The sequence below is a fragment of the Dysidea avara genome, chromosome 3, assembly GCF_963678975.1.
Source record: "Dysidea avara chromosome 3, odDysAvar1.4, whole genome shotgun sequence".
Classification (NCBI taxonomy): Eukaryota; Metazoa; Porifera; class Demospongiae; order Dictyoceratida; family Dysideidae; genus Dysidea; species Dysidea avara.
The window spans coordinates 41097717-41112073 of record NC_089274.1 but is presented as its reverse complement, the minus strand read 5'-3'; the positions used below and the strand labels follow the sequence as shown (position 1 = coordinate 41112073).

General features: G+C 38.4%; 1 protein-coding gene across 2 annotated transcripts; it reads right to left on the bottom strand.

Annotated features, from left to right (window-relative positions):
- Positions 1 to 944: 944 nt before the first annotated feature.
- Positions 945 to 13570, bottom strand: LOC136251018 (SCO-spondin-like). 2 transcript variants are annotated; one of them, XM_066043399.1, is made up of 6 exons: positions 13554 to 13570; positions 12856 to 13260; positions 12610 to 12792; positions 2067 to 2246; positions 1372 to 1694; positions 945 to 1296 (listed from the first exon to the last, which is right to left on the bottom strand). In XM_066043399.1, exons 2-6 carry the CDS (start codon positions 13199 to 13201, stop codon positions 1024 to 1026), a joined length of 1305 nt encoding a protein of 434 aa, XP_065899471.1. In that variant the 5' UTR covers positions 13202 to 13260; positions 13554 to 13570; the 3' UTR covers positions 945 to 1023. The 2 variants fall into 2 exon arrangements, with proteins under 2 accessions (XP_065899471.1, XP_065899470.1); XM_066043398.1 differs by lacking the exon at positions 13554 to 13570 and having other exon boundaries at positions 12856 to 13393.
- Positions 13571 to 14357: the final 787 nt, after the last annotated feature.

Below are 14357 nucleotides of genomic sequence, written 5' to 3'. Positions count from 1 at the left end.
GAATTACAATTCTACACTGTTTAAGTAATCTAACCTCTTGTAGCTGAATATGTATATTTGAATACTTGATCCATTGCACTGCATCAAGATACCATAGTGAGGACTTTTAGTCATATTTTATGAAGCATCAACCTAACCATGCAAGGATCAGTTTTTACTAATTAAGTAACACAGCTAACAGTCGTAAGCTCATGATGCACCTAGCTGTCACACTATATGACCACTTTTAGTATAATACGTATTTAAGTATGCAACATACACACTGAAATCATGATAGGGTATACTCCTACAGGTATATGGTCAAATACAGTATATGTGCACATGAACTCATGGTAAGACAACAATATTTTCCTATTGTACCATGAGATGAGAATGAGTTACATGATGAGATGGGCTGACAATATAGTGCTTGTCTTCAAGAATTTTAGGTTTCCATTGTATCAACTGTACCAATTGCAATCCAATACCAGTAAACCCAGTACTGGTAGATTTTCAACAAGGAACATAATTGTTGGCTTTACTTTTCAATCCAGGCACATTCCTACTATTTTACTTAATGATAAAACATCTCCATCATGACAAATACAACCCACAATGTGATAGGCTATATAACTAGGGCTAAAACAAACTAGTTTGTTATTTGTTCTAAATCAAGTACTCAGTGTTTTGGGAGCATCTGTAGACACAATGGTAAAGCAATAGATTTAAAGCTTTATGAAATGAATCGTCATTTTCTTACAAAATAATGGGAGTTGTGACACCAATTAACAGATCAACACAGTCTCCTTTGCTATGGAAACATAATTTAAGTGTTTGTGAATCTAATACACAATTAAAATTTTCCTTTTTAAAATTATTAAATTTTTTGGAATATTCATTTTAGCCCTACCTTTAGTTTAACTGTACACATTTCATCTCATACACGGCCTGTATTTACCATCCACTATACTACTATGCTATAGTGATAAAGTTATATTACATTTCTGTGTACATTGTAGCTAATAAAATGTTCTGGCAGTAAAGTCACAAACTAAATACAAAATATGAAACCACAATCATTAGGACGGCTAGTATTGAAAAATTCAGTGATGGTACACTGGCTGAAGATCCTAAACATCTGGTAGTCAATAGTTGACGATATTGATCAGTAAAATCATTATATGGTGTCCACTCATCAAAGAAGGAACAACCCCCTCCAATACCAACAACATACGTTGTACCAATACTTAGATAATTTCTTGAATTTCCACAGGATGACTGTAAATCAGGACCACTCTGCACAATCCTTTCACCAACCTGCAATTAACTGATCAATTAAATACACTAGTTGATGGTGTGGCTGTGTGTCTATTTGTATGGTCAATATTTTACCTGCTTAGTTCCGTTAAAAACTTGTAGAACTTCCACCGAATACTGACAATAATCAAAATCGTTATTTTCATTATGAGGACACACTAATGTTGGTTCACATGAGTGGCCATTTTCACTTATTCTTTCTATTGTAGTGGGTAATTGACTACCACACTGGCTGGGCTCCACACACTTCCTATTCTCCACATCAATTACAGTTCCTAATGGACACTCACAACCTTCCCAGCAGTCAGTAATACATGATATTGTATCATTGATATTGTCACAAGTCAGGGGACAAGATGATCCACACTCTGTATAAACTTGACCATCAATAGGACAAGCTGAGAAAAAAAAAACTTATACAATACAACATGTAGTATGAACTTTCTAAGGGTAGGTGACTTTGAATTATTATACATACATATAATCAGTCTAAGTTAGCCACTTTTTTTATCATTCCATTTAAACTGCTTTTCAAGTTAACCTTGATGATTTTACTAGATCCCTTTGAAGATTAGATGTATGCATTACAGCCTGATGGAAAAAGCTCAAGTATGAAGAGAATTGTTGCATCAAAAGCACCTATTCTGTTTCGGTAAAAAAATTGTGGAAATATACTTTGGAATTTGAATTTTGTTTAAGGATTTCACTAATTCCGAGGATTGTTGCAATCATGTCTTAAAGTATAGTAATTTACCAAAGAGATGACTTACCAGTACATTGTTGTGGTTGGACACACTTGCCAGTGATTCTATCCACAATTTGACCATCTTCCTCACACTCACACACATCTGTTACACATTCCTGGACACAACTGGCATTAGCAGGTCTGAGGCAATCCTGAGGACATGAGCTAGCACAAGTCTTTATCATCTGACCATCTACCGAACATGCTGGGAATTGAAAACAGTGTCAAAATAAAAGATACACTAGCTATTTCAGGCTACATAAATTTGGCTACGGTTGTGTGTGTAGTAGTGAGTGAGTGAGTGAGTGAGTGAGTGAGTGAGTGAGTGATAAGAGCTGTAGCTGTGAGCTGTGAGTAATAAGAGCAAGCAATATAATGCCAACTTGAATGTCATTTTAATATTAGCACATTATATTTTTCTATATCTCAAAGCTGCATGGTATGGAATATAGAGATATGGAATATAGAGATATAACTATAGCATAAGTTTGAGAATAAGTGACTAAAAGAATTTCAGAATACTAATTTGCTATTATTACTATCACATTAACAAATTTTACTTCCATTAATATAATGAGAAAATTCTAAAAAGCACCCAAGAAGCCTTGCTAATATACAAATAGATCTAAGATTATGATACTCTAATAGAGCAGTCACTTTCCCAATAATACAATCATCCAATTTGTAGCTGACTGCTCCAGTATCTCGACCTTTTCCCTCAATTTTTGTGATTGATTTACAGCAGTTGTTTTCTAAAATCTTCATGACTGGCTATTTTATTACTCACAGGACAAATTTTGGAATTTTGGGAATAGTAAGTGTGCTCCCCAAACATAATTTTGGGAAATACTAAAAGAATAATAATCAGGATCCCTAATGGTATGCTATGCTGCTGTGGATAAAATCCACCGTAAATGTTATATGTATAAGACAAGAAAGTGAAAGGACAATTGAATGAACAATATAAAACACTAGTGAATTGGACAGTGTACAATATACATGAATATATAATACGAATACTTAAAATCTATGTATATTTAAAATGGATTTTTCCCCACAAAACTCTATCCATTTCTGTGGTAAATTTATGAAATAAAGCACAAAAAGTGGTCAACAACTGATGACATGCACTACTATAGGTCAAGTGGCTACTACTTTATAAATGTGGAGGAAATTCTTTTGTTCTAACAGCATCATAATTGTGTAACAGTCTTGGGGCAAACATTTAGTATATTCGCCTCGTGCTTTATTAGCATCTCGGCCACGCGCCTCGTACTTTATTTTTCATATAGCACGAGCAAGGCTATGCTTTAAATGATTTATGGAACGTTCTAGTCGTGTAGCTTCACCATACACTAGGACTCGTAATTAACAAGCGTTGCACGAACTATTAGCAGCCTGAACGCACATACACTAGTTTAACAAAGTAACTCACGTGTATTTCACCATAGTTTGGCATAGTAGACGTTCATTGCGTCTTTTGGCAGGTTTTGCTCCCAACCCACAATCGATTCTATTGTGAGTCACATGGTGAAGTATTTCCGTGATATCTCCAGAACTTGTCCGTTTACATTAACAAACGTAACAGCAACGTTACCTTCTCCCACCCATCATCGAAGCATTTAGGTATGTCTATAAAAGTAATCCAGTGGTGGAACTCGTATCGGCTGGGGTGATTGATCACTCAGCGCGGCAAGGCTATCAGCCTTCACCGGCTTGGGTGATTAGTCGTACTGGCGCGAGCCCCGTAGGCTATTAGCCTACACTAAAGCACGTGGGCAACTGTGCTTTATTGCCCACAAAGAGTGCTTTATTGCACCGCAAAGAGTGCTTTATTGAACGAATAAAGCACTCTTTGTGGTCGATGAAGCAGTTGGCCGGCTGAGAGCGTACTTTATGAAATTTAAAGTACACTTTTTCCTTTGATCTCGCCCACGCAAAGTTCTATAAGCTCATGTAAATACTTGAAGTACTTCCTCAATTATTTAAGCACTTGCAAAAGGGCTAATAAGTGCAAGCACTGACAAGCACAAACGCTGCATAAGATCATTTAATGCTTCGTATACTAGTTAAAGCAATGCGGTGAGTGCAATACAGAAAATATAGCAGGTGTAGTCAAGAGACAAATATAGCATAAGCCAAAGCCGAGTGCTGTATTTGGTTTGAGACCACATGTACCCGAGTGTTTTATTTTCTGTAGTGCACGAACGTAAGCGATACTTTAACTGGTTTAATGTATGAATCCGGAGTTGCAATCAAGAATAAGTTAGCTGTTAATACGGCCTGGAATGCCACAATGGCAGTGAGAAACCTACTCATGATTACCAGAAGGTTAATTTGTAGCCATTACTACATGCCGAGATATCAAATGATTTGTGATTCGTCACATCCAGAATTCACTTAGTAGTGGGACAGGAGGACGAGAACAACTGAGGAAGAGTGTATGTGTGTAATGAACAGTGTACAGCTATCTAATCGTTGTTCGCAAGTGTGGCCATCAATGTGACAAAGTTGAAGGCATCAATACAAAGCAGCCACTGAAGAAGTTGCTGGACTTACAATGATTGACAGTTTAGTGAACAAATTAAGACTGAATGGTATAATTATTGCAAACATTTGTGTGCGTAGTCATTACTTTGTTGTTAATTTTAGTGGGGGTAATTGTGATCATCCAGTGTCTCCATGGGTCATGTTTATGGTTGTGTCGCATATGAAGTGACCACTAAAGAAGTTACTGGACTTACAATGATGGACAGTTTAGTGAACAATTTAAGACTGAATGGTATAATACCCTGATTCACTACTGGAATATTAATATATAACTTTGTGTTATATCCATATTGCCTGGAGTACAATTAGCATGCAATGTGTGCTAAAGCTCTCAGGAAAAGATTTCAAAAATTTTGGGATGTATTGAGATTAAATTTTATGGCATTTGATGTAAAAATCTACCTATATACAGGTCAGTACATGTATGTATAATATTGCGATAGTTTGCCTACTGACCACAAAAGGAAACTGTGTTTGTAAAAAGAAAAAAAAAAGAAGCTATTTAGTTAGATATTACTGGTTTCTATTATATGTATTTAATTATTTATTTTAGATAATAATGTGATCAGTTTGTGGGGAAGAGATGAAGTAGAAGATTATCTTTAACTTGGTACTTGATCAACTATTGATTGGGATCCATAATTTGATGTTTTGATTGTTGAGAGTAAAAAGGTAGGAATCAGTTTTGATGGACGGAATGCTAAAGCATTGGGGAGTGCTTGAGCATAGAATCCTTCCTGCAAGCTTTTTCCAAAGGTTTCCCAGTCACAATAGTGGAAAGTTCCTTGTGGCATTTAGTTTAACTTTCTTTCAATACCAGATTATATGATGCCTATACTCATCTCCATTATTATATACATGAGAAAAGGGGCCAAAATAAACACAGATATATTCATGCATGTCAATACTAATACCCTTCACATTGCAATATACTCTTTGGGTAATATACAGTAGTCATATGGCCACTAGCCAGCTTTATATAATACTAGCATTGGTACCTGCCCTACATGCAGGACCATTTCACATTTTCTCATTAACCACTATAACATGAATCAATGTATTGGGAATGAAGCATTAAAGATCATGTCCTAAAGTAGCATGCATGGTGATATCTTTTGCATGAACCTTTCCACCATCATGCAAAACCTAATAACATGAACACGGGATTAACTAAACAGCAGAATTGCATGTAAGCCAAACCAATAATTAGGGATGCATTGATTTTGCCGGCAAAAGTTTTGGCATAATGGCTGGGTGAAAGCAATGAGCAAAATGCTGGCATAACAGGTACATTTTTGTGAAGTGGACATAAAGGTAAAGATACTCTAATAGAAAAGTCACACGTGATAAAATATCAACAATACATAGCTAATTGTTATGGGAAAAGCGAGCAGTAATCAAGATACCCTAATAGAACAATCACATGTGTTTAGCAAGTTTCTTGCTATATACCGTATGCGTGGTACATTTGGCAGTGATTTTAATTTGGCGGTTTGGCGAATTCTGTGCCAATCGCCAAATTAAAATCACCACCAAACCTTAATTACTATCACCACGTGAATCCACATTCTGGAGCACATGGCGTTATACAAGTACTTTAGGAGGGTGAACAAGGACGAAGATGACAAGAAATTACCGGTATTACCTGTGCCCAAGGAAATTAAAATGGCTGACGAAGCTGTAGCCAAAGCTATGGAAGTGTCGAAGTCCACAGATAGAGGAAAGTACAACACTTACTCCAAACGACAGAGAGCTCAAATTGGCAAATACGCTGCGGACCACGGTCCGACTAAAGCTGCAACTCATTTCAATCAATGAATCGACAGCCAGGCGGTTAAAGTCAAAATACTTGGACGCGCTAAGCGAAGCTTGTGAAGAAGTGTCTAAAGATCCAAAGAAAGCAGGAGAAGCAGTGACAGTAGAAACTCTTGAAACAAAGGAGAGGAAAAGGCCCTTGAAACTTGGTGAGGAAATGGACGCTGCTGTCCAAGAGTATATCGAGTCTCTTAGATTGACGGGCACTATTGTTAATGTAACTGTAGTGATGGCAGCAGCTGAAGGGATTGTGGCAGCAAGAGATGTAACCAAGCTTAGGCAGCATGATGGACATTTTTATGGTGGTCATATTAATATCACCAAAAGTTGGGCTAGGTCTATATTAGATCGAATGGGATACGTGAAGAGAAAATGTTCAACAGCAGGGAAAACTACAATTTCAGAATTTGATGAAATTAAGGAGGTGTTTTTGTTGCAGTAACAGTGATGAGGAACATCCCAAGTGATTTAATATTTAACTGTTGGGCTGTCAATTATTCCAACTGGGAACTGGACGATGCACAAAGCAGGAGCCAAAGTGGTACCAATTGCACACTCTGATGATAAGCGACAAATAACTGCCGTGTTGGCAGCTAATGCAATGGGTGAATACCTCCCACCCCAGCTGATCTATAAAGGAAAAACGATGAGGTGCCATCCTGATGTGACTTTTCCACCTGGTTGGAATATCTGGCATACCGACAATCATTGGTCTAATGAGGATATAATGAAGCGATATCTCAAGAAAATCATTATTCCTTTAGTCAACCATAAAAGAAAAGAATTGAGTTTACAAGACAACTACCCTGCACTTGCCATCTATGATGGATTCCGTGGGGAGACTACTGATGCAATTTTTTCATTGCTTGCTACTCACAACATTTGTACAGTACAAATTCTTGCCAATTGTACTGACAAGTTGCAGCCATTGGATATTGCAATTAACAAGCCCATGAAGGATCGCCTTAGGGCTAATTTTCAATCATGGTATGCTAAGGAAGTCAGCAAGCAGTTGAAGACGTCATCAGTTAAAGAAGTCAAAATCGATGTAAACCTTGGGGTGGTGAAAATCCCTAGTGCTAAGTGGATTATGGAAGCATGGAAAGAGATGGAAACAAAGCCACAGATGGTAGTAAATGGATTTAGAAAGGCTGGAATACTGGATGCCATTAAACTGTAAAAGTACTGCCACGTACTTATATATTATACAGTATAGTTGTGCTTATAAATACCAGTATGTGTAGATATATTGTTTTGTTCAGCACTAATAGAATAAAGTTTCAATAAACACTAGGAAATTCAACAAACATGCAATTCTCAATGCAATTAATCAAATGTGTCCTCATAAAATTTTGCAAATACTTTGGTGGTTGCTTTCCATAGGCTAGTGAAACGCTAGTGGCTATAGCAAATAGCCCACAATCCACAAAACCTTCTTGTTTGGGACTACCAGCAGCTATCTTAACAGTGATATATGCTCCAAACAGTTCCTTTATTTTATTTAATGTTGGCTCATCAACTGACTCATATAGCGAATCATATGTAATGAGCCTCGTAGGTAAGCTGACACGACGTGCAACAACACTAGACCTCAGCAGCAATCTAATATATCATACAACCACACAGAAACACAACTGGTTATAAGTACAGAATAGTTACTTATATATCTTACACTCACGTGACCTATTACAATGACATAATATGTGTGCATGTACAAGTTAACAAGTTCCATCTATTACACTCGCCCCTCCTTGTAAATGTTCATATAATTAAGGTCTAAGCCAATTGGGTGGCCGTCTCTCACGTAATGGATATCGGCGGGTGCTGGTGCCATCAGAAGCTAGGCCAGGTGCAGAATCATCTGTCATTACTATAGAGTGATCAATCGCTGGTGGATGCCACAATACTCTCTCTGGCTTCTGGGCTTCTATAGATACAGCTGTCTCTTGGGATCCCATGCGGTACCGTAAGCGGTTAACATGAACAACCTTTCTAGTATTGCCCTTGCATATTTCCACTGTACTTTCACCCTTGACATCTGAGACAGTCCATCCACCTTCCCACCTGGGATCAAGTTTGCCACGTCTGGGGTTGGACAACCATACAGGATCAGTCACTTTGAATTGCTGATGCATTGAATGTTTGTCATATGCTGCCTTCTGGAAGCTGGCTGCTTCCACCAAATTTGCTTCTACCATATCTTGTAAACTGGCCATCTTATGTCGTAGCTGTGCTTCATATGAGTTAGGGTCAAATACGTCTTTTTCAGAGAAATTATTGAATGAAGCTTGTCGTCCAAACATCAGCATGAAGAGAGAAACCTTAGTAGAGGAGTGGACTGTGGTACAATAAGCAAACATCACTAATGGAAGATAGCGCTCCCAATCTGCTTCCTGTTCAACATAAGAACGCAACATCTGAAGAAGAGACTGGTTTAATCTTTCGACCATACCATCCCCTTGGGGATGGTAAGCAGTAGTATGTGACTTGGTCACCCCAAAAGCATCTAATGTTTGTTTCAGAATGGTGCTTTCAAAATTTCTGCCTTGGTCAGAGTGTAGAACACTTGGCAGCCCCATTCTGGAGCATAATCCAATCAATTCTTTGGTGATGCGTTTAACAGTCTGATCTGGCATGGGGAAGGCATCTGCCATTTGGTGAAGTAATCCTGCACCACCAACAAATACCGGTTACCATGAAAAGATATGGGCACCTCTAGCACGTCAACTGCTATCATTTCCCACGGCTTACCAACTGGAAGAGAAATAAGTGGTGCCCTGGTTGGTGCGGGTAGCTTTGACTGCTGGCAAGTGATACATTGTTGGCAATGTTTGTTGACATCACTGACCATGCCTGGCCAATAGCCATCATGGTGCAATCTATGCAAGGTCTTTTCCTGTCCTTGGTGACCTGCAGCAGGTGCGTCATGAGCTTGGACTAAGGCATCATGTTGTAAGGTGCGAGGAAGTACCGGAATGGTTATAGACTCTTGGAGTGGTCCCGGACAATACTTGCAAATAGTTACTTATATATCTTACACTCACGTGACCTATTACAATGACATAATATGTGTGCATGTACAAGTTAACAAGTTCCATCTATTACACATATATGGAGACTACTGGGTGAGATGTGATGGATGATGCCACAATCCAATGATTTTGTTGGCAGTGGATGATCTGCAGGTGCTTATCACTGGATACCGTACTGGTTTGACTACTGAAAAATAATGTAGACTGTAATCCAACAATACCAGAACTTTTAAACTGGGCTTTAAGAATCTCCTGTGAATAGTTGATATGCTTATCATTCAACATTAACCCTGTAATAAAATATTTTATATGACACACCTCAGTTATGAATATTATCACCCACCTTTCACAATAGTTTCTCTATCTGCAATACTGAGCACTTTCCTGTTGAAATTGACCCACTGATCATGCATCTCACTCATCAGTTATCAGAACACCTTCTACACAAACAACCTCTGGCTCTTAAGCCGCAACATCTTTTTGCTTTTTACTAGGATGTGATTCTTCCTTGTTACCACTGTGTTCTCCATCTACTGGTAATTTTCTCTTTTTTGGAATTTCAAAGCGCTTGACAAGCCTTGCCACATTGGACAGGTGGGGGTTAACACCAATGAATGTTAGCTTACATGGCACGTCGAGGCCTCCCTGTCTTAAATTAGTCAAGTACTGTCTTGGTCCTGTTATAGTACAACGAATTATTCCCCCTAACTCCAAAAATACACTGCAAGCAGCAGAAATCTTTCAGGGCACGTGGCCAACAACCATGGATGAATCTGAGGAGGCTGATTTCAATACTGCCACTGCAAATGGATCGCTCCTGTTTCCACTTTCCTAGTGGCAAATTAATTCTTCTCCAATAAACGGTGTCCACACGCTTTTATAAACATGATGACCACGAACAACTTGTTCACTCTCGTAGGACTCCATACTCTCAAGTGAGAAGCGACCGTGAAATGTTTCATTAAACTAAATTAGTGTTCGCCAATTTCCATTCTTCACCAATTTGCCAAACTAAATGTTCGCCAATTTCCATTCTTCTCCAATTCGCCAAATTTAATGATCGCCAAATGTACCACGCATACGGTATGTGCAGATTGAGATACTCTAATAGAATAGCCACTTTAAGGTGAACTTGTCTTTGCACTTAGAAATGGTCAATTAACAAAGATTAATACTGAGCAAAATATATAATTCTTGAGCAAAATATGGAGCATAATAGGTCAAAAATAAAAGAATTGCTAGAAAGAAAAGTAGGTGAAAAAGCATCATCTTTACCAATAATAAAACATGTGCAAATTATGTGGTGCTGTCCTATCATGCTGGCACTGTAATAACGTGGTTAACAAAGAGTATATAAATCATTCGTAGCTATGCTGCAAGCAAAAGGTTCAAGCAAAACTAACTTAATACACAGGTACATACTTCCTGGCTATAATTTAGGCTAGTAGTTAACATCACAAAGAATTGGAATTACAAACACTTACTCTAATAGAATATAGAACAAACACACAGACAAACAAAAATGCACCTAATTGGCCTGCCCATGCCTACTATCAAATGTGCTACTATTATACTTTTCCAACAGTCCATATGCTGTGAAGCAATACCAGGATGCTATGAACTTACTATCAGAAAAAAAGTTGAGTTAGAAAAAGTATGCACCAAAAAGGTATAGAAAAAAGTTTTGTCACTGGCAGGATTTGAACCCACGCTCTACATAGCAGTCACCATAACAACTTCAGGGAGGTGCTTTACCAGCCGAGTTATTTATCATGTGGTTAGCAATGGAATGCAGCTGAGGTTTTCTCTACAGCATGGCCTTCAACATGCTGTAGCGGATGAAGAAATGCAAATAAACTTTGCGACATATGTAGCCAGATGGTGAGCATTCCATTTCGTGTGTGAATCATGTCGTGTGCACAGATTGCCGAGTAATCGTCGTCAATAACTGACATGAAAAAGTGTGTCATGAAAAGGTGGCGCACTGAGAAGGAAAAAAAATTGTCATAGGCAGGAATCAAACCCTGGATCTTTGGATTAACAGTTCTATGTGGCAACGCTTTGGCTGTTGTAACAACAAACTTGGAGCTGCCAGATGATGAGCGCTTAAGTCCCGTATTGATATGTTCCTTGGCTATCGAGTTAGCGACATTTCAGTGTTCTTAATCATAATCATAATGATGATGCAGACGAATAGACAAACAGGTATATATGGTAAAAGGGATCTTGCAATGGAATCTCCACTGTTGAAGTCATCAAAGTTGCAAGCTGATCGTATCATTGGCAGCATCTACTATACATGCAATCATTTGAGACTTTTACTTTCCATGGAGAGATTTTTGGATTGTCACAGTCATTGGTGCCACTTCTGTAAATAGTTACCATTGACAGCCAAATACATGCAGGAAACTCTCAAAGCCAGTAGTAATCCAGTTGGTAAGTACATTAGAACCACTATATGCTACAAACAATAAAAGCCATCATGACAAAATAGTCCTAAATAGTCCTTGGTATATGACAAGGACTATTTTAGCTACATAGTAACATTCCAGTATCTGAGATTTTTTTATTAACCTGTACTTTTTCCAATAGAACCCTAGCACAAAATAACAATGCACATTTAACTTGGAATTGCTCCATCATCTGAGCTCTAATAAGGATGAAAATCGCTATGGGTTTGTCCACATACTGATCATCATGGAAATCTTAGTTTTGCTGTGCACGTTACAGCTAAGTGATGTTTTGTGTCATGTTGTAATCATTTTAAGCCTTGTAATGTATGCAGAATACTTTGAAAAATGTACTATCAGATTGAAGGTATTTACTGGTGCTTACTTTGTGCTCAGGTTAGCGATTTTCAGCTGCACAACAATTTTCTGATGGTTGTGTCACTCATTACATGTACAAACTTGTAGCTAGAAGCAGCTGCACAGTCCAGGTTGCTAGATGGCTTCCTAATTCAATTGTGTCATTTTACCTATAAAATGTATGGGAAACTCTGGAGAAAAAATTGTAGTTTTAAAGCACTGTGCATCCCAAAGTAGCTAATTCAACCAAACAAACTATTTCTGAGATCGGCAATCAATATACTCTATCTATTGAGCACGAGTTCAAAATTTAAATTAAAAAAAAATTGAAGGTCTATACATAGTATTGTATGGCTATAGCTACCTTTATTAGGACATCGTGATCTCATGACACATCTTCTTTGCTTTTCATCAATCGCCATGCCGTCTGGACAGCCACACCCCCTTACACATACTTCAGGACATGGAGAAGTTTGATCAACAGTGGAACAAGTTTTGCGACACAATGGAGCACAATCCATGAATATCTGTCCCTCATATGGACACTCTATAAGGAACATACCAGTACATACGTAGTGTAGTCTTCACCATAGCTTAATATCAACCTCACCATTTGGCGTAAATGTATCTACAATACTGCTGCATGGCTGTATTCCGTATGGGGTGATAGTTGATATATCACAAGTTGCTCTTGTCACAATCTTACTTGTAAACTGCCCATTGCCTGAGAGAGAAGCTGACACGCAAGAAATGTCAGTATTTTGTGCATCGTTGGATGGAATGCAGTTACAATTAGCGCCAATGACTCGCGCCTCGAACACGTCAGAAGAACTTCGAAGACCCTGGCATATCGACCCAACGGCGCCTGGAATTGATGAACATGAGCATCCCATCACGGTAACAGGGAAGACAAAAGCAAACAGGCACAAAGTACTCCTGAGTCGAGTAGGCATCATCTTCGGTATTACAACTCTCCAGTTACTTCCTCCACAGGTATGAACTTTGTATACCACACCTTAGTCTGGCGCCGCCCGCCCCTTCGCATAAAGTAAGGGTCTGGTGAAATACAGATACTAAATCATTTCTAGCGCCCAGATTCGGCGCTAGCCAATTAGTGCATGCCAATGACGTTCACACAGAAATCGCCTTGGCAACACAATGCTTTTGTTCGAATTGAAGTGCAATCATCTGACGTAACAAGCAATACGTACGCTGTCTAATTGAATTCCTTTTGAAATGATTAGGTATTTGTATTTCACCAGACCCTTACTTTTTGCGAAGGGGCGGGCGGCGCCAGACTAACCGCACCTGTGGTGGAGATCAAAAGCGCCGCGCTGTGGTATATACGTAACTGATATACCACGGCAAACTGTAGTATATAAGTGATACTTTGTGGCTACACTTACTATGATATCACACATTGCGCAATATCCTTATCTATAAAACGGTAAACAAGTCTCTAATAACAAGCGCCTCAATCAATCAATAATTAATTTTCGATGAACTCTTGTGTCCTTCGTGGATAACTCAGTAATAGCGACGACTACGTGGGCATGGCACCGCTAAAGAGTCTAAAACGTCTGATCCATCAAGAATTTCTACTGATTTCGATCTCAGGTGCTATTTCACTATAAATTGCTAGCCCTTATATTATGTAGAATATAACACGATTACTCGGATATAGTAATAAATACAAGAATTACAATTATTATAAATTTCGTCGATTTCACGGTTTTGGGGGTTACCAGCAAAAAATTTATCCTTGAAATATTCTAATACATTTTGGGAGTGACAGAACATGTAAATTCGCCACTACGGTTATTTGCTGATGACTGTTTACTTTACAGAATTATCACCACCAAGGAGGATGCCATTCAACTTCAGCATGATCTTGATCAACTACACGAATGGGCAACTAAGTGGCAATTAAGATTCAATGTAACCAAATGTACTATTATGCGGTTTACCAGATCATTATCACCAATCATTTTCAACTACAAGCTAAACAATCACAACTTGGGTACATCAAACCAACACTCCTACCTTGGTGTTATATTGGATAACAAACTATCATGGTCTCCACATATTAGTAATATAGCTGCTAAGGCCAAT

Bases quoted from the DNA above. Each gene is read 5' to 3' on its own strand.
- LOC136251018 (XM_066043399.1), bottom strand. From the start codon at position 13,201: ATGATGCCTACTCGACTCAGGAGTACTTTGTGCCTGTTTGCTTTTGTC. The intron at 2,247-12,609 runs GTAGCTATAGCC...TTCAATTCCCAG, and splicing joins ATCACGATGTCCTAATAAAG to CATGTTCGGTAGATGGTCAG. The intron at 1,695-2,066 runs GTAAGTCATCTC...TTTTTTTCTCAG, and splicing joins CCAACCACAACAATGTACTG to CTTGTCCTATTGATGGTCAA.